General features: G+C 39.3%; 1 protein-coding gene across 1 annotated transcript in view; it reads left to right on the top strand.

The window, feature by feature from the left end:
* The window catches only part of ttc7b (tetratricopeptide repeat domain 7B), a 47,333-nt gene that overhangs the window by 21,648 nt on the left and 1,729 nt on the right, over nt 1-23,956 (top strand). The window contains exons 15-20 of the mRNA XM_073812284.1: nt 67-227; nt 5,264-5,380; nt 10,278-10,375; nt 10,839-11,000; nt 17,404-17,454; nt 23,770-23,910. Coding sequence (XP_073668385.1) covers nt 67-227; nt 5,264-5,380; nt 10,278-10,375; nt 10,839-11,000; nt 17,404-17,454; nt 23,770-23,910 — 730 coding nt within the window. The remainder of the gene's footprint in view (nt 1-66; nt 228-5,263; nt 5,381-10,277; nt 10,376-10,838; nt 11,001-17,403; nt 17,455-23,769; nt 23,911-23,956) is intronic.

The following is a 23,956-nucleotide window of genomic DNA, read 5'->3' as shown; positions in this document are numbered from 1 at the left end:
GGATGTTAAGTCTTGTTTAAACAATTATCTAATAAAACCTCTTTACTGTGTGTGTTTGTTTGATAGATACCAGAGGCTTTGGGTTATGTACGTCAGGCATTACAGCTGCAGGGTGATGATGTTCATGCTCTGCATCTGCTGGCCTTGCTGCTGTCAGCACAGAAGCACTACCACGACGGTCTCAACATCATTGAGATGGCCCTCAGCGAGTACCCCGAGAACTTTGTGTGAGTCCAACGCACACACGCTCACGCTCCCATCACGCATTTTATCAAACATTTTATCAACAGCATTTGGTTTGCGGCACACACATTGTTTGGTGAGGTTTGTTTGCAACCAATCAGAGAGCTGGAATGGGAGACGTGACAATGTTCATATGTATCGCATTAACAACACAACTAAAGCACTCCATAGATATACATAATAAAGGCTAAAGTTTTTATCGACAGGTCTTCTTTTTCTTGTTCTAACATGGCTGCGGAGTGACTCGCCACCTTTAAATGCTTTGGTGGAGGCAAGCCACAGTGCCCACTCGAATGAGATGGTTTTTGTTTGCCGTAAGAGCTGGGATAGATGTGAGGATATCTACTACTGGCCTCTTCAATTAGAGGAGTGTGTCTGTTGGATGTCTGGAGCGTTGGACACTCCCCACGCAAATTCCCATCTCATTTTATTCGATCAGAATTTCCTCCATCTCTGTAATTATGTGTGTGTCTGTTTTGTCACCCCGCAGGCTGTGCTTTTCAACCACTTACATAATAATAGAAAAAAAGAAAACACATTTTTCCTCCCCCTTTACCATTCTCCTCTTTTTTTTCACCCTGTTGTGCCATGGGGAGGATCAGTATTGTGTGTGTATGCATGCATATATGCAAGTGTCTCCATTTTTTCGCTTCATTGCCTTGAAAGGAAATGCACCAGAACATCCAGCTCTCTTTATTTCGCACACACACGAATAATATTAGTTTAGCGGTTGTGTGGGTGTCTTAGCGGTGTAGCGTGCTGAGATGACAGAAGTGAAGATGATAACGTGCTATCAGCGTTCTGTATCGGCTGAACTTGTATCAGCGCGGCCCTTGAGAGATCGCAGAGTGATTACAAGCGCATGCTGGTCTCAGTTTAGCTCGAAGCATTTTAGAGCAGACACAGCGGCTGTAGCTCCTCACAGTCTGTCATGGCTGATTATAGAAATGCCCATCTGTACTTTGAACAGTGATGCTGATGATTCATGGGATGTTCACAGCAGATCTGACTCTTGTAGAAATGAGTGTGTGTTACAAGAGATGCACAAGATGTTATCAGGAGATTGTGTGTCGGCTATTAACCAAGAGATACAGTAAACCTTATATACACAATACACAAACATAGACTAAACACAATATACAGCATAAGCACAAACAGTATATCACAAATACACAGCATACATTATAACGCATACACTATAGACGTTTCAGTCAGATCAGTTTCAGCAATAACAACAAAAACAAGCGGCTTTCGTGGTCATCACGTAACTTCCGGTAAACTCCGCGAAGAATAAATAACAACAAAGTCCTTTAGAGTAGTTTATATATATATATATATATATATATATATATATATATATATATATATATATATATATATATATATATATATATATATATATATATATATATATATATATATATATATATATATATATATATATATATATATATATATATATAACAAGCAAAATAAACAACACATAGATTACATAGGAACCCAAAACGTTGTTATTTTCAATGAGATATTTGTTTAAGAGTTAACAGTTTCAGCAACTAGTCAGACCATTAAACATTAAACCATTACCATCATTCACTTTCCCTACATGAGTTTGCTAATACAGTCCACCTAAATGGATGAATAAAAACGATTGCATGAATTCAGATAATAAAGGCAGAAGTATAGTCCATTTTTACTTGTACGTGCACCGCCAACGTGCATGCATCGAACGTCTGTGTACATGTACGTTTAAAATAAAATATACTTTGCAAGGCTGTGCGTTCGACTGTGGCCGTACATTTGCATACACATAAAAAACAGTTTCATCAGACGCACGAAATGAACTTCCGGTCTCTGTTTGTTTAATGGTCTGACTAGTTGTTAAACTGAACTCTTGAACAAATACCTCGTCGAAAATAACATATGTTTTGGTTTCCAAAAGACGCGATCATAGATTTAGGGTCAATGACGTGACATTAATTATGTTGTGTCCGTATGGTTCAATTAAAAGTAAAAGGGTTAAAATTTCAAAATAAATTTGCATACAAGTCTAAAATTTCTGGTTATATTTCATTTTGAAATAATATTTGGGGGATAATTGCAAAAATGTGGTGTAACTAGTATTTTTTTAAATGAAAATATAAATATATTCATAAAAAAATGTGGAATAAAACATAATCATCTAGTTTAAAGGTCACGTTCTTCCTGATACCATATTTTAAACCCTAGTTAGTGTGTAATGGTGCTATAATAGCATAAATAATACCTGTAAAATGATAAAGCTCAAAGTTCACTGCCAGGCGATATATTTTCTTCAATAGAATTCCTCTTTAAAAGCCTACAGCAAACGGCCGGTTTGGACTACAGTCCTCTATTTCCTGCTTTAATGACGTAAGAAAAACGTTGACTAAACTCCGCCCACATGAATAGGTCAGTCACCAGCTTTGGCTCAAACGGCTCTGCAAAGCTAAGATGCTATCGAATCACAGCACACTAAACAAACTACACAATCAGAACTTGTTATGTATTTCTGAAGGAGGGACTTCACATGACAAGGAAGACATCAGCCTATACAGATAAGTAAATTGTGTGAAAAATACCGCGTTTTTTTACACGTGAAACATGAACACATGTTATATTGCCCACTATAAACACAATTCAAAATCACAGACAGAACGGGAGCTTTTATATTTTTTTACATCAATTTTTACATCATTTGTCAAAGATTATTTAGAAAACAGCTGTTTCCAGCTTATGTCAGGACAAATATTACAAAAACGCATTAAAGTTTACATTTAGAAATAACTAATAAAATGATATTTTAAAATTATTATTTTTTATGATCACGCTTACATGCCATCAAGGTGGATAAAATATGTAATATTTCTCATTCTTTGGTGCAATTGGACATTTTCAGGTCCATTCAGTCTTAACTTTCATAAAAATTTAAAAATTTTATTGCATAAAATTAACATAAATACTCTATGTGCATTGAAATGCCGAACGTTTTTTGTCACTGACCCATTACCGCTATTTGATGGGAGGTTTGACAGCCGATCTGTAGTTAAATATGCATTCATTATATAGTATAGTATTATATAGTAATGTTAGTTTTTGATATGCTTTAGCTATGATATAGGCTATGTCCACACGAAGCCGGTGCATTCCCTATCCGATCATTTTTTTTCCTTGCTCTAAAAAATAATCCGTAAACACGAAACCACTGAAACCGACTGAAAGCGGTGTAGTATATATGCCGGACCAGTATGGTCGCTGTAATTCTGCCACAGATATACACTATACACGGAGAAGAAGACTTTGAGCATGCGCATAACCAACGTATGGTGTTGTCCATTATCGCTTGTTGGTCACCACAATTGCATAGAAGCAATAGATTTTGCTGTAATAAAGCTAGTAGGCTTTAGTAGCTTCTGTAGCACGAACACAATCACGTAGTTCGCCGTTATTGTTGTTGCTGTTACGTGTGACGCTTCTGACACGTGATGTGATGACGTTTTCGCTTCACAAAATATATGGATTGGCTGTACAGACGAAACCACAAGGGTGTCGGTTTCAGATTTATTCACTTTAGGACCCGGTTTCAAAAAATAGCGGATTCAGTCTCCCAAAACGCCGGATCCGTGTGGATGAAACGCCAATACGATTTATACTTATACATTTTTACTTATACAGTGATTCGCGTCTCCGTGTGGACAGCCCCTAAAACTAAGGTAATCTATGTGTTGTTTATTTTGTTTGTTATCAAAAATAAATTACTATAAAAGGACTTTGTTGTTATTGATTCTTTGCGGAGTTTACCGGAAGTTACGTTGTTTATGTTGTTACTGCTGAAACAGTCTATACTTTGGGCTGAAACGTCGTAGGCAATGTGGGCACCCTCTTGTGTCGAGACGCCTGAGTTCGTTCGCCACGCGCCTCACAGTGAAGGGGTAGCAGCTAGATGTTGGGTGTACATTAGGGCTGGGTATCGATTCAGATTTTCCAGATCGATTCAATTTCGATTCACAAGCTGTCAAATCGATTCGATTTCGATTCTCGATTGAATTTTCGATTCCGGTTCTCGGGCCGGTTTTTATACTCTATTCTCGATTCAACTCAATAAATATAGATTAAATACAAATACTATACTAATAAAAAGAACAGTGAACAGCAGGTTACAAGTGAGTAATTATTAAAATCGATGAAGCACCTGAAACCGCCATTTTAAGCACTGAATTAATTAATGACAGGCTTGCCTCTCGCTCCTTGGTAACCTCGCGCAAAGCAAAAAATAGGGTGACATCTAGTGAAGAAGACTAGTAATTCGATTAGCGTTAATCTTTCGTTCAATGTTTGCAGAAATAAATATGAAAGAAAAAAATCGATTCTGCTCTTTGAGAATCGATTCTGAATCGACCACATTTAAAAAAAACGATTAATCGAAAAATCGATTTTTTTTTTGCCCAGCCCTAGTGTACATCGGTTGTACAATCATTATTACGATGTTACATTTCGACTACAAATATGACGCACTTTCAATAAAGATTAATGTTTCTACGGGTGAAATGCTTCTTTAAGGGTTAAGGGAGCTATTTCGGAGACAGAAACACAGTATATCACGAATACACAACACACATTATACCGCAAATTCTATATACAACACAAAATATACTACAAAAAATACACAACACACAATGTACTGTACCACTAATACACAACACACCAACTCTATATCCAATACACACTCTATCACAAATACATTACATATGTATTACAAAATAAACACTATACAATTATTATTTATGTAATGTATTTACAATAGCTGAACAGATTTGTCTTAATCTGTGTTCAGTAAACTCGACTGTACTCTCTTCACACTGTTTTTAAAACACTTCACAAGACACACAGGAAGGAGAAATAACCGGGTAAAAGACAGAACTGTCACAGGAAGAGAGCGAAGTGTGAAAGAGAGGAAACCAACAGAAGTTAGATGTTGTTGTTTTTCTCTCTCTCTCCGCAGTCTTTTATTCACAAAGGTGAAGTTGGAGACGTTGTGTCGAGGGCCCGAGGAGGCGCTGCTCACCTGCAAACGCATGCTGCAGATCTGGAAGTCCTGTTACAACCTCACCAACCCCAGGTACACACACATACACGCTGTTGACACATGAATGCTAGAAGCTCAAGTGTCGGCATGAACCATCAACACATAAGAAGATAGCACAGCATGTCTCTCAGACTGTGAGCTCACCACACCTTCATTAAAAATAAATAAAAGCGCAGATCGTACCAGCGCTGCATACCATGATTCAGTCCTGCTCTTTCTCCCGCTCTCTCCCTCTTTTAATGGCTGAAATAGCAGCCTCCTGCTGTCAGAACACTCCGGCTCTTCCTGTCAAACTGTCCTGAAGTCAGTACCCAATGACAGGCCACCAGAGACCAATTAGTTCCCGGACACAGTTACCAATCTCTGTCACCGCCACATATTCATAGTCCCCACGAAACCCTGGGTAGTGCCGCTGTGGAAGGACCATTTCAGCTCTGTTCCCCCCCATTGCTACATTTTCAAGGTTGTTCTCGAACCCTGAGCAGTCAACACGCTGTCAGACGTTGTAAGGCTCCCTTCAGAGGAGACAAAGAAAATCACTCATAGATGAATAAATGTGAGAAACTCAGTATCACAGTGGTAGGATTGAAAGCCCCCTCTTTTTGTTAAAAGAGTTAATCATTTTTAAAATAGAGTTTAATTTATAATGCACATAAACCTAAAAAAAAAACATTTCGTTTAAATTTATGAGAACATTACTGCCAGATTTTAATGCTTGTGTTGTTGAAACAAGCTTGCTCAACAGTTTTTACTATTTAAGTAAATAGGAGCTGCACTTTAATACTTATTACATCCATGGATAATATCTGCCCAAAACACTATGCAAGTTAAAAACATAATCGCGATCAGACAATTATTTAATAATTGTGACAATCATAGGAAGGACATTCAAAGTAAAATATCCGACGGCTCGACTCGGGGCAGATCAATCAACTCCAACCTAATTTGACATCATGATTAAGATGCTTCCAGTAAGATTATCAGAGTTTTCTTTTGTAAAGCAAATACAAACATAGATCATTGGAATTTGGCTCGCCTTGTGATGTCAGAAGGAGATAATACCACCCCTTATTTTGCGTTTACACCAGCCGCGATAGAGACTATTCGCGCGTAGTTGGACACTTGAACATTTGAGTTCACTTGCTTCATTCGTGCGTGAAAGTCGCACGTGAAATTCTAGTCATTTAAGAAATTCATGCGCATCATGGCAGGGGCGTCTGTGACTCCGCTGAGACTCCGCCACTACACAAACTTCCTGTAATCATGTCACTACTACAGCAAGGTCCTGATTGGTTAACTGGCACGGAAATCCGCCGAAGTTCAGATTTTTCAACTCGCGCGTTTCCCGCGGCAACGCTCAATTGGCGCGGAACGCGCCATTCGCGCCGCGCTTACCACGTATATCCCGCCGCAGGATAATAATCCACGTGTTATTGCGTCTTTGCATTGACTTAACATGTAAATCACCCGTGCTTTCCGCCTCAACCGTGGCTGGTGTAAACGCAGCATTAATCTGCACTATCCAACCACAGCGCTGCCATTTAGTACAGAGAGAGAAAAATTATTGACTGCACAATTGAGTTTCAATTTCAACAAACCACCATTATGGCGATCAGTGTTTGCATTTCATCAGCTCATTTGCATTTTAAAGGACACACCCAAAAACGGCACATTTTTTGCTCACACCTACAAAGTGGAAATTTTAACATGTTATAATAAATTATCTATATGTTATTATAAGTTAAAACTTCACATACGTACTCTAGGGACACCAAATATTTATTTTACATTTTAAAAAAGTCTTGTGAAATGTCCGCTTGAAGTATTTTACAACTCAAAATGATATGAAACATGATTTCTTCTATAAGTTATATCACAACTTTAAACATTAAATAATGCTTTAGCACTCTTTAAATGTGCCGTGACGCGTGATTCACCGGAACACTTCTAAATTCATGTTTGGATCCTAAGGAATGAATGGGGCTAGGCTAAATGCTAACACATACACGACGCACTGTACAAAGATTAAGTGCACGCATTGAATAAAGATAGGTATGTATTAATTTGTCTAAGTTGAGGTAAGAACATAGTAAAATATTGAAAAACAGTGGTGTTTTCAAGGCTGGCTTGAGAAACAGTTCCTTATGATGGGCGGGCCACATTAAAGACTTGGATGAAAACGGCCACTGCTATGATTGGATACGTTTTTAGTAGTAAACTAGCTTACAACTCCTTCGTTATTCCATGTGTGGATTGTTTTGAAAACTTGTGATGTGAAAAAATGGCTGGCGAAGGGATTAATCCATATGTTTGCGCCGCAAGATGTTCTATGCACAAAACATGACACACATAAATGACAATGGGTATGGGTGAAGTAGCACACAACAAATCTTCAAATGCGACGGGCCTAGAAATGACCATAAACAACACGGTTAGGTGGCGTGCACACCAAAGGTTTTACGCCCACGGCCGGCGTATGTTTTCAATTGTTTCCAATGGAAGCTCGGCGTTTTTCAAAAAAGCCAGCAGCTAGCGGTTTTACTGCGTTCAGTGCTGAGCGCCGAGAGTTGAAAAATATTCAACTTTGGGTGAAAAGCTCCGCTCGTCAATGTCACTTCTCACACAGCCGTCCAATCACAGTGGGGGAGGGGCGGGACATTACCACAGGAACCAACCGGCTCACAGCTCAAGTATCACAGCTACCAAAGCGCTCAGCTGAAGAAACAGCTGACATTCGGCGTCCTCCAGGCGTTTTTCAGCCATGTTTAAAAGTTTTGGTGTGCACGCCCCCTAAGCACGCATCAGAATCTAAATCACAGCTGGCTTAATTAGGTGTTTTCACAAGTCCTTATCATATGTGTCCTTATCAAACTTTGTGGTTAGACACGGATGTTACACACAATCAGGACATATCAAGCGATCTCCAACCAAAGCGATAGTGACACATAGTACCAAAATGTTTTACTCACATAAGATTGCTGCGCCATTCCTGTCCAGATCCAATATTGGTACAACAGCATTGCTTTTTAAAATCGTAATCTATCTGCAAACCAGCGTCGACCTGTAGCTTGTTCACTCAATGTTTTTACCACGTGAGCTGGAACTTCTTCAAAAATAACTTTTACTTCCGTACTATGTCATAAGCAAAACAGTGGGCGGGGCTACCAAAGTAGTTTATAATATTCTTCTGTGAAGGCAGTACGATGAACTTACCATAGCAAAAAGTTAAAATGGATTCCTTAATTTACCGCGCCTTTAAACCTCCATCTTGAATGTGACACATTTTTTTGTACGATGTGGAAAAATCTCAGTGGCACGGACGAAGAGTCCCAACCCATCTAGGGAGCAGAACATTATCAACATATATGAAGAGTTTGGTTCCAAAACGCGATAAACGTCATTTAAAAAAAAGAGTTACCAACAAAATCAGTATTGTATCAGGCCAGTATTAAAAAGTGAATTCTTAATTTTACACAAAATCCAATATCCGCCGTGTTATTCTGTCATTTTTTTCTCCCTTTTTTCCCAAAACGGCATAAACGACACTACCCCTTTTCTGCAGAATGCAATAAATCCGCTCAACCCATTACATCACACCATTCCACGCAATGTAAACAATAATGGCGCTGCTTTAAATACACACTGAATCCTATATTTCCTCATCTACTTTGTACTTTGTGATAAACAAACAAACAAAAACAAAATAATACTTTGATGGCATTGATAAACCTGTGATGGTTTTCTGTGCCGGGAAAGTCATCAAAATCGAATAATTTACGCGAGAGGCACTCGGGCGAAGGGAAAATGATGGCTGTTTCTTGTTCTCACACAACAGCATCAAGCTTCTGTCATGCTAACACATTGACCCAAGGGGATCTTATGAAAAACTTTTCATTATTTTACTCAAAGTTTACGTTAATCAAGCAGGACCAAGCATTTTACAGCTGATCACTGTCATAAAAGGTTAAGCGACGACATCCCAAGTATAACAGAAGCAATGACAGTGGTCTTAAAGGTGACATAGAATGATTGAACGGGGTATTTATCCTTGTTCTGTGATGTGACATGTAGACAAAAAATGTTTTGTTTGGGTCTATAATGCCTTAGAAGCTTCCTAAAAACCTCTCTCAGATAGCTCTATTAGGGTGGGGGATTTTAAACAAGTGGTTTTGCACCTATTTGGCTCCCCCTACTGGCTTAACTTGCAATCTCATTACTGATTGGCTGATTTTGATGCCACTCAAAAAATGTAGCCAATTATTTTAAAGTGGAGGGGCAGTGAGATGCCTGTGATGTCATAAGCATCAGTTTTTCAGATTGGGCCGTTTTCTGGCTGACATTTCTAAAAGAGGAATTTCTATGAGACTGAGATGTTTAGCATGTCTAGCACTTTTTGTATGTTTGTGAATGCGGTTAGACTACCATTATTCAACAAAGACAAGGTAAAAATGTTTTTTTCATTTTCTGTCCCCTTTAATATAACAAAGTTATTAATGTTATTATAACCTAAAGATGCTATTTGAAAGTTTGTAACAGAAAATATTGCTTTTCATCACATTTTTACCGAAATGAGTCAAAATGGATTTATGGCGTTTTGGAACCAAACTTTTCATATATATCTCGGACCAATAAGCAACCAACCAAAATACCCTTAATTCATGATGACTAGTTTGTATAAGCAAGTATCACATTGTGGGTTAGTAGTAGTGTCCTTTACAGAGGCTTTGTGGTTTTGCTCGTATGTGTGCTACAACAGATGTTGAGATCTGTCTGGCTATGCAGGATGTGAAATTTCTAAGGGTTTCATCATTCTGTGAGTGTGTATTGATGTGCAAATATCACATCGGCTGTCTGAGTGCTTGATTCAGTCTCTTGTTTTAATGTCTTAATGGCCTTTTGCTTCTTTTCTGCCGCGTGTGTTTGTCTGTAGTGATTCTGGGAGGGGAAGCAGTCTCTTAGACAGAGCTGTCGCTGACCGTCGCCAGCTGAACGCCATGACACTACCTGACTTCAGTGATGCAGAGACAGGTAAACACACACACACACATACATGTGCAAAATAACATCTCTACATCACTAAAGTTAATGTGATAATGGCTTCTTTTATGCATCACTTTAGTATGTGTTACCATGACAACTGACATCTGCATTACTGTCTTTTTTAGATTCTCTCTCTATCTCTTTCTATCTATCTATCTTTCATCAAAAATAAAATAATATAAAATGTATGATGTTATCACCCGGTGTCTCATGCAGTCAATAATCAGATGAAAATGGTCAAAAATGAGTGTTTGCACAATATGCAGACATTAAACTTGTCACCCTGCCTCTGTGAGTCATCAGTTACCCGTTTCCTTTACAGTCTCACCCTGTCCTGCTTCATTTGTTCATATCTGATTATGCATTTCTTTTTTAGCGTTCTTTGGTCAAGATTATTTCTGTTTTCATTTATTGTTTGGTTACTTGTTACCTTCTCATTTTTTGTTTCTAGCCTCTCACTCCTCTTCCTCCTTCTCGGGGTCAGAACCTGTATCTCCTTTCTTTCCTCTTCCATCTTTCTATTCTTCACCTCCACCCAAGATCGAATCAACCCAGAATCGCAGCAGCCATGCTTTCTGTGACCACGCCCCCCGCCGACGCTTCTCCTCTTCCAGTAATGCAGTCTGCACCTTGTGTGTTTTTCGGCCAATAGCTAGGCATGATTCTCTACTCACCGGCCAATCCCCTGCCACTAACCGTACTGCTCTGCCTGAGTCCCTGCCTACCAGTCCTGTTTTGAGTCGTTTGTGACTTGCTTGTTGATGCGGTTTGGATTTGTGTTTGGATGTTTTGAAATCTTATGTTCTCAAAGAAAATCAAGCATCAATAATTTTCTGTCAGTCACACTTTACATACCCAGTTACTGATGACCTCACTTAGCAGGGACATGTGTGCAACCGGCTTCAAAAAAGTGCTTTATTTAGCTCTCGCCTCTTTATGGTTCATCCAGTCATGGTTAAGAGTAGCTGTAAAGGGCAAAGGCATTCTTGTTAAAAGGCTCTAACAGGATACATTATGGTGTGGGTTCAGGGATCCAGTGGCCCGTGAGACTGACACTAAGCTCTTAATCTCCACCAAGAGATTGCTGGAGAATCGAAGGAGTGACATTGACAGATAGCCATTTAAAACCCCAGATCATGTCCAGTACTGAGCCATCACTTAAAGTACAATAAGACTTCCTGTGTTAAAGGATTAGTCTATTTTCTTAAAAAAAAAAAATACTGATAATTTACTCACCACCATGTCATTCAAAATGTTGATGTCTTTCTTTGTTCAGTCGAGAAGAAATTATGTTTTTTGAGTAAAACATTCCAGGATTTTTCTCATTTTAATGGACCCTAATATTTAACAGTTTTAATGCAGTTTACAATTGCAGTTTCCAAGGACTCTAAACAATCCCAAACGAGGCATGAGGGTCTTATTCGATACATCATCCGACCTCTTGATGTGATGACATATTACGTGAGGTCCGCTGGCGCGTCACAGGACCAGAGGAAGACGAGAAGTTTGGTTTAAAAGTACATATTTTTTATTTTTCTTGCCAAAAATGACAATCGTTTCGGATAAGACCCTTATGCCTCGTTTGGGAACGTTTGGAGTCCGTTGAAACTGCCATTTTAAACTGCATTAAAATTAAGTGTTGGGGTCCATTTAAAGTCCATCAAAATGAGAATCATGTTTTGAACAAAGAAAGACATCAATATTTTGGATGACATGGTGGTGAGTAAATTATCTGGATTTTTTTTTTTAAGAAAATGGACTAATCCTTAAAAGGGATAGTTCGGTCAAAAATTATATTAAACCCATGATTTACTCACCCCCAAGCGGTCCGAGTTGCATATGTCCATCGTTTTTCAGACAAACACATTTTCGGATATTTTAGAAAATGTTTTAGATCTTTCAGTTGATTAAATGTAATGTTACGGGGTCCACGACCTTCAAGTCCAAAAAAAGTGCGTCCATCCTTCACAAATTAAATCCAAACGGCTCCAGGATGAAAAACAAAGGTCTTCTGAGGGTAATCCGTGCGGTGTTGTTGTAGAAATATCAATATTTAAAACTTTGTTAACATAAATAACTACCTTCCGGTAGCGCCGCCATCTTAGACTCCTCTGTATTCAGGAGAGAGTATTAGCGTAGTGTAAACAGTTTTCTTAGTGAAAATCGGAGGGCAGAGAAGCCTCCGTAGGCTGCGTAAGCACTCATCCTGAATGCGGACGCGACTAAGATGGCGGCGCTACCGGAAGGTAGTTATTTACGTTAATAAAGTTTTAAATATGGATATTTCTACAACAACATCGCGCGGATTAATTACCCTCAGAAGACCTTTGTTTATCATCCTGGAGCCGTTTGGATTTAATTTGTGAAGGATGGATGCACTTTTTTTGGACTTGAAGGTCGTGGACCCCGTAACATTTCATTTAATCAACTGAAAGATCTAAAACATTTTCTAAAATATCCGAAAATGTGTTTGTCTGAAAAACGCTGGACATATGCAACTCGGACAGCTTGGGGGTGAGTAAATCATGGGTTTAATATCATTTTTGGCCGAACTATCCCTTTAAGAAGCGTTCACCCTATAGCGATAACTATACAAACTAAAAGTGTACCTATTAATGTCCACACTTAAACAACAATAACGAAAACCTTATGCTAATTTTAAATCGACGTGTTACAGTGTTTATTGCGATTCTGCGTAGGACCTACGCTGTAGCAGTTTTCATTAATACTTCTGCGTTGTCACCATAGACTGTAAAAAATATAGGTTTCTGAAGATCGTTTTTGAAGCTTAAAGTAGCCTAAAGCTAAAGTATCTTGGCTGCGCGTCACCGCGCATTCCTCGCGGATATCCGAAAATGGGTAAAAAGGCGGGCATGGGTGAAGCTGAGGTGACTGGTTGCTGAAACCACTCCCGCCTAGCTAGATTCTAGTGACAGCAGTGGCTGTTCAACCGTCACTCAAGTGGTCACGGCCTTAATTATGCAGAACTTTAAGGCTTAGTATCATTTAAACGGATGAGTTACAAAAAAATTCACCCCTATCACTGTTGTCATGAAGGGCAAACAGACCAAAAACTTTATTTTGTACCAGGCTGTAAACACATTATTTTCCACTGTAAAGTTGGGCATTTTAACATGGGGGTCTATGGGAATTGACTCCCTTTTGGAGCCTGCCTCTAGTGGGCAGTCGATGAATTGCAGTTTAAATCACTTTCATATTGGATTCATCAGAGAGATCGGAAGGTTGCGCTTCGGTCGTCACGCATCAACGTGCAATTACACATGTGGATTGCTGGTTGGCAATGTCCACGGGCATGTTACAGTAGCAAGGCAAAAGCCAAATTTTTACAGCCACACTCAAAAATGCAGATGGAAAAATAAGACGCAGATTTTTGGGGTTTTATCTGACCAATCACAGCGCTTGCAGTCTGCTTAAAATTGACGCGTTGTTACATTTTTGCATTGTTACAGGTGTGTGTCAGGTTATGGCGTAGGGTCCGTGCCTATGCTGAGGTAGGAGCCCAACTCCTATCGTTTTTTATTCGGACATTACATCTGATCAACAACAACCATTCAGCAGAAGTTTTTTCTTGTTCATCAGCTGAGATATTGCTTTGAAACTGATCCCAACGATACCGTCCCTACTATATAGTTATCGTCCATAGTGTGAACTGCCCTTTACTTGGAAATCCGTACTGCATTTTGTCACCTTTATCCTAAACGCCTGCTCTGTAAAAGAAAATGCTGCATGAAGTTACAAACAACTTAGTTTTGCAAGTCAATTCAACATGCTATTTTAAGTTTTGATCTTTGATAAATTGACATAACTTATACAAACACGTTAAAACTGTTTAACCTAATTTGTTAAGTTAAAGTAACATTTATATTGCTTTGATATCATTTTTTACAGTATGGTATTAACATTAGTTGCCATATTTTGCGATTGGATACATTACTAACTATGCCATTGTATGCGTGTTGATTTTTTTAAAAATAAGTCAGCAACACTGCATGTTGATATTGAGTATTCTGAGGAATTTCTGTGAAGTCTTGCGCATGAATTGTGTACATGTGTGAATTTCCAAATTTTATTTGGACGTGTATTTTCAGTCAGTTTTTTCTCTCAATGACAGGTGAGTAGATGGTGCCTCTTTGTGTGTGACGCATTACTGTGAACTGATAATGCGATGTGGTTCCACACATATTTGACCACCTCCCAATATGCTTTAGGTGATCTGATAATGAAAGGCTTTGCACCTCATTTACACCTGTTTTTAGCACTGTCAATGCACTGATGATTACCCTCGACTGATGTTAACACCAGGTGTAAATTTGGTCTATCTGCTGCTCTTGTCTTCTTCAATAATCTTCATGTGATTTACTGCTATCTCTATCTACTATGCTGTGTGTGCGTGTTTAAATCATTAAGTGTAGCTTAAGCGTTTTTTTATACTTTATGGTATTGGTATATACTGTGTCATTGCATTAGATCAACAAAATATCCAAACAAGTGGCATTTATTATGAAGAAACGAAGCATAAACGCACATTTCAAGCAAAACATAATAAACCTATGCCCAAAATATGCCTATGCCGGGTTGTTGGGTCAAATATAAAATTTTCTGGTTTAATTAATTGGCTGTTTGTCCCTTTTTTGACCCAACGCTGTGTGGAAAATAACCCAGCATTTCTTTAAAGTATTTGGACATGGGTTAACCAAAATAAAGGTGTGTTCACACCAAAGGATGATAACGATTACTATAAATATAAAGTTTTGAAAATCACTCCAAATTTAAAAGAATAGCAAACTTCACACCACAGCTATAACAATATATAGCTTTATAAACTATAAAATATTGACAAACCAATCAAAATTAATTTAAATTTAAAAGCTTGTTTTGATATTTTGTATCTAATGCAATAGAATTCATACATTTTTAGTGTGACAAAGTGTCCAGTTACTTTTTGAAAGCACTGTACTTTCCTAAATGTACTTTTTCAGGCTGTATGGTTCTATAAAGAACCTTTAACATCCACAAAAGATTTCTGTTGCACAAATGTTTCTTTTTAGCGAAAAAAGCTACAGATTATTAAAAGGTAAGAAAGAAATGGTTCTTTTAAAGGTCCACTGTGTAGGTTTTTAGTGGCATCTAGAGGTGAGATTGTGAATTGCAACTATTGTCTCAGTCCACAGCTCGCCCCTCCCTTTTGAAACACATAGAGAAGCTACGTTAAGGCCGCAGTATACTTTTTTCCAGCGCAGCTTTCAAAGTGCACTCATCGCGGACCCTCCTGATGTCGAAAATGACGTCATGCGGATGGCACGCATACATGGACGTCCCTAGGATACTTTCGGCTTTAGCCCCCACAGGACAAACACGTCATCGTCCGAGACAACGTCAACATAGTGACAAAACGCGCAGTTTGTCCGTTTAGGGCTACTATAGTAACACGGCAGCGCAAAATGGCGACTTCCATCTAAGGGGACCCATATTTTATGTAGATACAACGGCTCATTCTAAGGCAGCGGTTCCCAAACTTTTTTCCTACGCACACCCTTCTATGTCCCAACCAGGTTGGCGCACCCCCAATCCCCACTTAAAAAAAAAAAAAAAACTATACAAAGCTTTGTTTTCTCGCCATTAAGACTCATGTTTAATCATGCGCAAATAACCAGGGGCCAGTTGCACCAGCCGGACATAAAGAAGTTGGTATTAGTCCTACGTCGGGCTTAGCTACGTCTGACATTGTAAAAAATATGTAAGCCTGTTGCACCATCTTAAACTATGACCAGACGCAGCTACGCTCAGGTAAAAAAAAACAATACAAGATTATTTTGTTGCGACCTAATTGTTTGCAGAATAAACGTTTTTATTTAAATAATATATGTGGGTGTACAATAATTATGTATATATAAATACACATACATAAATGAATAATTATAATAAATATAAATATTTATATATATAATATAAAGTATGTATGTATGTATGTATATACGCATGCAAATGTTTCTTAAATATATACATGCGTGCGTGCGTGTGTGTGTGTGTGTGTTTATACATAATAATTATACACAGTACACCCACATATATTATGTAAACAAAAACTTTTATTTTGCAAACACGACTAATCGTTAGTCAGTCCTATTATTTTGTAAGGTCTTTATACATAACTGATAATACAAACTCACCTAAAGGATTATTAGGAACACCTGTTCAATTTCTCATTAATGCAATGGTGTTATTGGATGGAGGTTGTTTTTTTGGCACACTTTAGACCCCTTAATGCCAATTGGGCATCGTTTAAATACCACGGCCTACCTGAGCAATGTTTCTGACCATGTCCAGCCCTTTATGACCACCATGTACCCATCCTCTGATGGCTACTTCCAGCAGGATAATGCACCTTGTCACAGAGCTCGAATCATTTCAAATTGGTTTCTTGAACATGACAATGAGTTCACTGTACTAAAATGGCCCCCACAGTCACCAGATCTCAACCCAATAGAGCATCTTTGGGATGTGGTGGAACGGGAGCTTCGTGCCCTGGATGTGCATCCCACAAATCTCCATGGGATGCTACCTTATCAATATGGGCCAACATTTCTAAAGAATGCTTTCAGCACCTTGTTAAATCAATGCCACGTAGAATTAAGGCAGTTCTGAAGGTGAAAGGGGTTCAAACACAGTATTAGTATGGTGTTCCTGCACAGTGCACCTTTAAGAATCTTTGACCTAAAAGTTCTTGTTCAGGTAACCATTTTGCAAAATAAATTTTTAAGACGGTACACACACAGTAGATGATGTCACACACCTGTTCAGCATCAAGTGGAAGATACAGGGCCTTTACCCACTCCGAAACTCAAAACTCAAAGAAAACGACAGGAATTTATTTCCTTTTTCAGTTATATTTCTTTCTGTGCTCATTTCTGTTGTTGTTGTTGTTTTGATTCAGATTTTTGTACGAATAATCAAAGCCTCATTTTTGTGTTTATGTCATTCTTTTGGTTCCAAAGGCAACCTTCAAGATGCTTTCTTTCATGGTTTTGACTCCTTTATTGGGGTTTGTAAGTAACTCTTGCTGTTACTGATCTACCTCTCTATCTCTCTCTCTCTCTCTCTCTCTCTCTCTCTCTCTCTCTCTCTCTCTCTCACACACACATACACAGTATGTACACGCATACACACCTGCTTCATTGCCCTGTTGCCTTTTCCTTGACAGAGAGCACCCGCCACCTGTTAAGACACTTTCACACGCTCTGGCATTGTGTGTTTAGTGGACGCGTTGCCTCTCTTACCTTTGTTTTGCCCTTTGATTGTGTGTCTCTCCTGGCGTGTTGTGTCCCCAGACCTGTTTGTGCTGGAGAGAGACATAGATGCACTCGATTGGCCTCAGTTTTTAATAATTAAAGAGACAGTATTGTGTAAGTCAGGCACACAAGTGTGTTCACAAGCCACTTATAGTTTTGTTTGTAAACCAGTTTATAACATATAAAGATAGTATCTTTTGGTAATAATGACAGTTCTATTGCTGTTGCTCATGCCTGCGGTCAACCAAAGTATTATGGCATGTAACTTATCTCGAAGACATTTGTCCTGCAGACATAAATGTTACCTCATAAATTTACATTGATGGATTTGTTATTTTACACAATTTAGATAAATATGACTATAAAAAGTGCCTCATCAGGGAAAGGACCTTTTCTAAAATGTACTTTTTATCCATTAACCCAAAATATGATTTAAACCCTTGCAGTTTTTATCTGACAATCCCAATGACAATGTCCAAATTGTAAGAAACCTCCAGCTAAAACATTTCACATTTGAAGGGACTAACTGTAATTACTTTGAAAGTTGTTAAATATTGATCATTAGTCATTAAGGACACTGATTATAAAATGGGTGTGACATATCCGATCACAAAATTTGTCATTAGAATAGTACGCGCAGCGTCAGATTTTTGTAACTGGCATACTTTGTACGTGTAGGTCGCGTATAGACTGTTTCATCAGACGCACGTGTGATGACGCGATACGCGTCTGGTCAGAACTTTACTTCCGGTTTCAGTTTTTTTTTAATGGTCTGACTAGTTGCTAAACTGAATTCTTTAACAATACCTCGTCAAAAATAACACATTTTTTGGTTTCCTATGTAATCTACGTGTTGTTTATTTTGCTTGCTATATAAATAAACAATGTTTAAAGTACTTTGTTGTTATTGATTCTTAGCTGAGTTTTCAGGAAGTTACCTGTTGACCACAAAAGCCACTTGTTTATGTTGTTACTGCTGAAACCGTCTATAGGAGAATGTAGTTTGTAGCCCACCAGATGCATTGCGCATGAGTCAAATAAACTATGCTTTGCAAAGCTGTGCGTTTGACCATGGGCGTACGTTCACGCACACGTAAAAAACAGACTATACTCCGCGTTTAAAGGAACACTCCACTTTTTTTGAAAATAGGCTCATTTTCCAGCTCCCCTAGAGTTAAACATGTAATTTTTACTGTTTTGAAATCCATTCAGCTGATCTCCGGGTCTGGCGCTAGCTCTTTTAGCATAGCTTAGCATAATCCATTGAATCTGATTAGACCATTAGCATCGCGCTTAAAAATAACGAAATAGTTTTGATATTTTTTCTATTTAAAACTTGACTCTTCTGTTATATTGTGCACTGAGAACGACGTCAAAATTAAAAGTGTCTTTTTTACCGATATGGCTAGGAACTATACTCTCAAACTGGCGTAATAATCAAGGACTTTGCTCCCGTAACGTGTACAGCAGGCGCAATGATATTACGCAGTGCCAGAAAATAGTCCTTTTGGTAACTTTCAACAGTTACCAGGGGGATAGCTCAGTAACACAAAGTTGACTTGATTTCAACTTTCCTCAAGGCTCACACCGTCCAAGACACGCCGCTGCTTGCCAGAGCTCATATTTTAAATGAATGACTTTCAGACAGTTTGATGTTCTCGCAGGTGGCGGTGTGAATAGTTTGTAGCGACTCAGACATTTGTTGATGCTGTTGTCCATATAATATGCATGCTGAATCATCTGAAAATATATTATCATTGCTCCTGAAGAAATTAAAAATAGTTTGTGTAAAGGCTGAATTTAATGGGAAGTGCTGAGAAATGTGAAATTATTTAGTTAGCAGAAATAAATAATACTGTCTCTTTAAATGCATATCTGCTTTATCTGTGTGTGCAATTCCATATGACGCTTTAAAGCTCTTCCCACTCTTAGCATGGAGCTCCATGATCCTGCTATTCCTGCAGCCTGGTGTGATGCATCATGGGAGTCTGTTTGAGTTTGCGTGTGCACACGCATGTGCTCGAGAAAGATGTGAAGCCGTTAATCTAACTGTTGATCTAGAATGCACTTGTCATCAATCTCACCCTACAGTGCGAAGCCACTCAGTTGACCCACTTCAGTAGGTTTTGTGTGAGAGTCAAGTGTATGACTTGTTTTAAAGGAACAGATCACCCAAAATAAGTCATTATTGTTTCAAACCTTTGTTTTTCCAGCAGTATAAAAATCTACATTTATAAAAAGTAGCCTTATTTGTATGCTTTTTTCAGGTCTCTTGAAACCATTTGTGTGATCGCACTTCTTCACATCCATGTAAAGTCAAATTTGGCACATGGAAAAAGTTTGACGTTAGTGATCCCAAACATCTCGTAAACAATTACCATGTGCCAAATTGAAAAAGTGTCATTTTTGAAAGAGTACTGCCCCAGTGACGGCTAGAGACCCTTTTTTCTGACAGTGTACCTTTAAGGGGTGGTTCACATTTCGCGTCTAAAACCGTGCGGAAAATGCGATCATTTGTTGGTTCTTGTCACATGACCTGCGGTGCGCTTGCGGCATTTTGAAAAGTTGAAATGTTTTTAACTAGTTGCGGTAGCACCTGAAAAAAACGAGCCGGTCGCACCGCTTGCGCGTCGTGACCGCGCCGCTTCCATTATGAGCGTGCATACTGCGTGCCTACATTTGAAATAACAAACTTGAGCGCGCAAAAGACACGATGGGCCCTATCTTGCACCCAGCGCAATTGACTTTGTCAGTGACGCATGTATCATTCGTATTTTGCACCGGCGCACAGCGGGTTTTTACCTCCACAGACGCACGTCGGCAAACTAGGGAATGAACTTGCGCTCCCTGGGCGGTTCAGTGCAAAAAAGGAGGCGTGTTCCGGCGCAAACCTTCCCTGATGCTATTTTGCAGTTTCAAAAAACAATTGCGCCACTGGAAAAAAAAAATTAGTCTAAAGTCAGTGGCGCGTTGCGCGTGGTTCATTATGCTATTTTAAGGGCGCATGCTTGACCATAATGTATAGCGTGCACAACGCGCACACACTTTGCTTATCTAATCTACACAGATGTAAAAGTTATTTTTGCAAATCATAAATTGTTACAATAAAAAATATTAACACATGAGATGAGGGGAATCATAGTGGTGAGCATTGTGGTGGTAGTTTTTATTTATTGTGTGGCTGCGTTAAAAAATTATCATGCAAATAACGATTAAAATGTTTTCATAAGAAACCTTAATGTATATGAACTTGATTTGTAAGTGTACTTTGGGGTTGGACCTTGCTTGCGTTTCTTCCGATTTCAAAGCCCCCAAACCCTTTCAGCGGTGAGGGTGGACGCCCGATGTCCTCTGCTGGCATCAGGTCCTGAGGCAGATCCACCTCCCAGTACACGGCGTGCCCGATTTATGCTGGCAAGCTTGGGATTCCCCCGTCTCCTGACATCATTGTAGCGCTTGGCGCAACGATGTGGATGCCAGCTGATGAGACAATTGTGGCTATTTCCTCCCACGTCTGTTTAACCGACGCTGATTTGGGCGGGTTTCTCCCATCCCCATACAAAACAACTTCTCTGCCTTTGACTGCTCTTACAAGAAAGTGGGTCTCCTCGGCTGAGAACCGCTCCTGGAAAATCTGTCATAATAATAGCAACCCGCCATGGAACTTGCTACCTTGCGTTTAAAGGGAATGTTGGCTAGCGTTCTGATTGGTTTATTTGACGTTACGCCCAAACCACACCTACTGTATGAATAATGAACCTACTTCAGACCAACCCCTTATTGATTTGCGCCTGGCGCAAGAGTTATTTCTCCCGCCGGGAAAATAGCAACAGCGCCCAAGATCCGCTCACAAAGTCACTTGCGCATTGCGCTTCGCACTTGCGTTTCAGATCGTTAAAATAGGGCCCCAAATGTGAAACGCCCCTAAGGCACCTTGTAAATGAATTTGGATGAATAATGACAGAATTTCAGGGTGAAATATTTCTTTAAATTTCTGCTTCAAATTGTTTAGGATTGATCTGTTCAGACGTGCTTTGCTATTAACTAGAACTCACCAAAAGTTTACGTGTTAATTCTTTAAAAACTGTGGTGTAAGACATTAGGATAAATCCCCAGGAAGACTTTAAACTTAGCATATAGGGGGTGTCAGGGTCTTTAATGTTTAGTTCAGTGATCCATGCCTTTGTCACCATAGAAAACACTAAACATAGGAGCAGAAGCCATGGATTGGACTCAACAGGCTTGTTGCTAAAAAGAATGAAACTGAGATATACCAGGATCGATTTCGGTCCGAATGCGTTTTATGTCCTGCTGGTTTGGTCGATAAAGTCCAGCCTATGACTCATTGAGACTGAGGATCCTAATATGTTCTCCTGAACCCCGACCGAGACTTTAATGACCACGCTGATGCCCTGAGCGGAGCTCTGCCGGGCAGCCACATGTCCAGACAAATAGCGTCTCTGTGATCGCCGAACTACAGGGTGCGGTTTCATTTCAGTTCAGGAAACCATTGTGGTGTCTTCTGTTCATTCTTTACGGTTCATCTCCTTAATCTGGCAAATTGAAAAAGAACTGAGGCCAAATCTGGATAATTTATTGTTAACACTGATAGAGGAATAGTTCACCCTAAACTGAAAGACTTTACTCGCTGTCGAAATCTGTGTGACCTATCTTCCTCTGTGAAACACAAACATTTTGAAAAATCATAGTAAATAAGGAGTTGAGCCTAGAAATGAAAATAGACCAAAATGTGCAGTACTGTACAAAAGTCTTAAAGAGCACCAATTATCCGATTCACGATTTTACATTTCCATATAATAGCAAATACCCAAAATAGCGTTGTTTTTTAGTAATGTAATAGGTGCTCTTTAAAGGGGACATTTCATTAAAGATGTAGAATAAATCTTTGGTGTCCCCAGAGTACATATGTAAAGTTTTAGCTCAAAATACCCCACAGATAATTTATTATAGCATGTAAAAATTACCACTTGGTAGGTATAAGCAATAATTTGCTGTGTTTGGGTGTGTCCCTTTAAATGCAAATGAGCTGATGAAATGCAAACACTGATCGCCATAATGGTGGTTTGTTGACTCAATTGTGCTGTCAGTTATTTTTTTATCTTCTCTCTCTGCACTAAAACGCAGTGCCGAGGTTGGAAAGTGCAGATTAAGGGGTGGTATAATCCCCTTCTGACATCACTAGGGGAGCCAGATTTCAATGACCTTTTTTTCTACATGCTTGCAAAGAATGGTTTACCAAAACTAAGTTACTGGGTTGATCTTTTCACATTTTCTAGTTTGATGGGGACCCAATTATAGCACTTAAATATGAAAAAAGTCAGATTTTCATGATATGTCCCCTTTTAAGCTCGGAGTATAGCCTGTTTTTTACGTGAACGCTAATGTACGGTCGCACGCACAGCCTTGCAAAGCATAGTTTGTTTGAATCGTACGTTCGATGCGTGCGCATTGCGACAAAATGCAACGCATCCCCTAGGCTACATACTACATTCTCCTGTACGCGTATGTGCGATCTACGCGGTCAATGTACGCAGGGTTTTACAAATCTGGCGGTGCACATACAGTACGCATGCACTCTTCTGATGACGAAAATTGCGTCTTGTGTACACGTAAAAAATTCGCCTTTTAGGCCACCAAGTAAATTATGATATTTTCATTTTTGGGTGATCTGTTCCTTCAAAAAGGCCTTCATTCTTTCAAAATTGAGCGGACAAAAAGGCAAGCTTCATTTTTTACTGACTTGTCGCTCGGCCTGTAAAATTTGTACGTTGCAGCCAGCATGCAAGGTTTAGTAAGTTTGTGCAAAGTAGCAGCAAATACGTAGACCTTCCTTAATTACTATTAATATACTCTGTGTACACATCCATACAAAGTTAAGCTTTGATCAGCTGGCATTCAGAACTGATACTAGATCAGTATTTTCACTCTTGAGTGGTTTGATAAGCCTGAGCCCTAATCCTTGGCGTGTTGTGGATAGATGAATCCTAACCATAAATGGAGAGAGACCCCCGGTGAAGGCAACATTGCTCACTGACTGTGTTTTTCATCCAGGTTCTGTCCAAGCTACTTCTATAGCAGCATCACGGGTGGAGCAGGCGCTGTCCGAGGTGGCATCGTCCCTTCAAAGCAGCGCTCCGAAACAGGGACCCCTCCACCCATGGATGACCCTCGCCCAGATCTGGCTCCATGCAGGTAAAGACACATTTGGGTGGGGCATGCGCTATTCATCTCAAACTTT

The sequence above is a fragment of the Paramisgurnus dabryanus genome, chromosome 17 (assembly GCF_030506205.2).
Source record: "Paramisgurnus dabryanus chromosome 17, PD_genome_1.1, whole genome shotgun sequence".
NCBI lineage: Eukaryota > Metazoa > Chordata > Actinopteri > Cypriniformes > Cobitidae > Paramisgurnus > Paramisgurnus dabryanus.
Note: the sequence above shows the minus strand (reverse complement) of the source record. Positions and strands in the feature narration are given on the sequence as shown.